At 54.6% G+C, this 2608-nt stretch overlaps 1 protein-coding gene across 1 annotated transcript in view; it reads left to right on the top strand.

The window, feature by feature from the left end:
- The first annotated feature begins 2381 nt into the window (after positions 1–2381).
- LOC105826220 (cytochrome P450 4F6-like) overlaps positions 2382–2608 on the top strand; it is a 14219-nt gene continuing 13992 nt past the window's right edge. The window contains exon 1 of the mRNA XM_012664163.1: positions 2382–2579. Within this exon, the coding sequence (XP_012519617.1) occupies positions 2382–2579 (198 nt within the window). The remainder of the gene's footprint in view (positions 2580–2608) is intronic.

Raw genomic sequence — 2608 nt, 5'->3', positions numbered from 1 at the left:
GCAGCAACCGCCTCCCGCGTGAACGCTGGGCCGGTTCTCACCGCTGTGGGTCTGCAGCAAGGCTCGCTCCTGCTTCCCCATGGATCGGGAGGGATGTTGCTCCAAGGCCGTCTAGTTCAGCAGGAACGAGGAAGGAAGCAAGGACGACAGACACACTTTTGCATCGTCCCATGGTGGCACTGGGTGCTGAGTCTACACGCTCCAGGCATGGCCTCAGGGAGTGGTTCTTATGCACGGCCCCTTTTACATGTCGCTCAGGTTTCTGCTCAAAGGTCACCTCTTGGAGAGTCCCTCCCTGGTCCCTGTGTCCAGAACAGCCTTCTCTGTCACTTTCCGGCTTGGCTTACTCTGGTCAATTCTTTAATGACCACCACTATCTGACTTGGTCTTCTACACTTTTGTTTTCCCCCATCAGACAAGTGCACCAGCATGGCAGAGACCTCGTCTGTCTTCTTCATCTCCTGCCTGGGTCCCAGCTAGTGCTGTGCCTGCTACAGTGTAGGTGCTCAGGTAAACTTTGTTGCTGAGGAACAGCGCAGAGTCAGTGTGCATTTTACCTAGGAGGATTTGAGGCTCAGAGAGGGGAAGTGACTTACCCAGGGACACACAGCTGGCGAGTGGCAGAGTCTGGATTTGAACTCCGTTCTGCTGAATGCAGAACTTGTTCCTCCCTGACGTTTGAGGGAAGGAAATGTGAAACCGCAATCATTGTGCAGCCCACATACTTGTCCTAGAGAGACGCCAGGCTGACTTCTGGGAGTTGTGTCTTCTTGGTGACACAAAATTTAATGTTTTAATTTGTTTTAAGGTTTAAATATATAGAAGCTCAGGGATGTGTAGGAAATGAAGTGTCTTCACTCCAATTCTACGTCCCTCGATTCCAATGTGATATGTGAATTCTTCTGGAATTTTTTAACTGCATACACGAATGTATGCACACAGACACACACAGGCACTGATACATTCTATATAGAGATGTGAGCATCACTCATATATCATTTGAGATTTGCTTTTCCCTGCTCCCTCTGCTTTGTCTGCTGCAACACTTGCAAGCCCTGTGAAGCTTCATCAGGCCCATTTTACAGATGTGAATACCAAGGCTTACAAGCTGATGGGTCCTGTCTGAGGCTGGTCACGCACAGAGTGACCTCCGCTGCTGGTCTGACTCACTTGCCCACTGCCTGCTTTCGGGTCGGCTGGGAGGGCCCTTGGAGAGAAGCACCAGCCTCCATCTTCCCTAAGGTGACCCCTCCCCACAGCACTCGCTGGGACATGCCATCAGTCAGGATGTGTGGTTTGGCAGCTGAGAAGTTCCCTGTTGGATGAGAAACCACTGGAGAGACTCCAGCTTCCTGAGGCTGAAAAAGTCCCTGCCCGAGACTTACTGCTTCCTAAGCTGGTTCCCTTCCTGGTTCCTTCCCCGTGGTCTGGGATCCACCCGATGGGCCTTCCCCTTGCCATGGCTGCAGACACCTGCTGCGGTTTGAAGGAATCTCTGATACCTGCTTCTGGATTGAATAATGGACCAAAGTTTTCTTCCTTGGCTGGTGTCCCCAAGGGCACCAACTGTCCTCAGGGCTTGGGTGTTGAAGGAGCAAGGACACACTGGCTTGTGCACCCTGCTGGGCACTTCACCCCATGATCAAGGAGGCCCTTTCAATCACAAAGCCCTCACCCCCTCTTCTTTTGGCTCCCATTCAAGGACGCCTCCTCCTGGAAGCCCTCGTTTCTCTCTCACTGGTGTGTTCTTGATTCTTTATGTGGTCGTGGCCTATCTTTCTACTAGATGTTCCTCCTTGATAGCAGGGACTTGGATGTTGCACCCCGAGTGCCTGGAACAGTGTCCGGCACATAGCAGGTGCTCAGTGAACACACAGCTGTAGCAGCAGCCTTGGCAGGTGTAGAATTTCCTCCTCGACTTCCAACCCAAACATCTGAGTGTTCCAATTATAAACTGAACACTGCAGAGTCATGAGAGCCCAGTTCCCGTCCAATTTCACCCGGATCTGGTGCCTCAGGCTCTTTGCATGCCTCTGAGCCTTGCCCTTTATTTTTGGTTGGCTGCCAGGCAGGGACAAGCTGGGATTGGGTGGCCCAGCTCAGCCCCTTTCAGCCTAGTCTGGGGTATATGAACAGACCAGGGGCACAGAAGTCCCAGGAAGAAAGAAGAAGAGATTCTAGGGGGAGAAGACATTCCTGACTGTGTCTCTCTGTCCCCTGACTGCCTCTTCCTCTGGGGTCCCTGGGTCTCCCTCCCTGCTCTCAGCCCCTGCGTCCCCATCTGTGAGTCCTCCCCACCCCTCCCTCTCTGCACTGGCCCTGGAGCCCCCTTCCCTGTCCTGGGCCTCAGGATCTCCCCCTGCACCTGTCTGCCCTGCAGGATGGCGCAGCTGAGCCTGTCCTGGCTGGGCCTGGGGCCCCTGGCAGCCTCCCCGTGGCTGCTGCTTCTGCTGGTCGGGGCCTCCTGGCTCCTGGCCCGCGTCCTGGCCTGGACCTACGCCTTCTATGACAACTGCAGCCGCCTCCGCTGTTTCCCGCAGCCCCTAAAACGCAACTGGTTTTGGGGTCACCTGAGCCTGGTGAGTGAGGCAGCAGGACGGATCTCGGG

The sequence above is a fragment of the Propithecus coquereli genome, unplaced genomic scaffold (genome assembly GCF_000956105.1).
Source record: "Propithecus coquereli isolate 6110/MARCELLA unplaced genomic scaffold, Pcoq_1.0 Scaffold864, whole genome shotgun sequence".
Classification (NCBI taxonomy): domain Eukaryota; kingdom Metazoa; phylum Chordata; class Mammalia; order Primates; family Indriidae; genus Propithecus; species Propithecus coquereli.
Note: the sequence above shows the minus strand (reverse complement) of the source record. Positions and strands in the feature narration are given on the sequence as shown.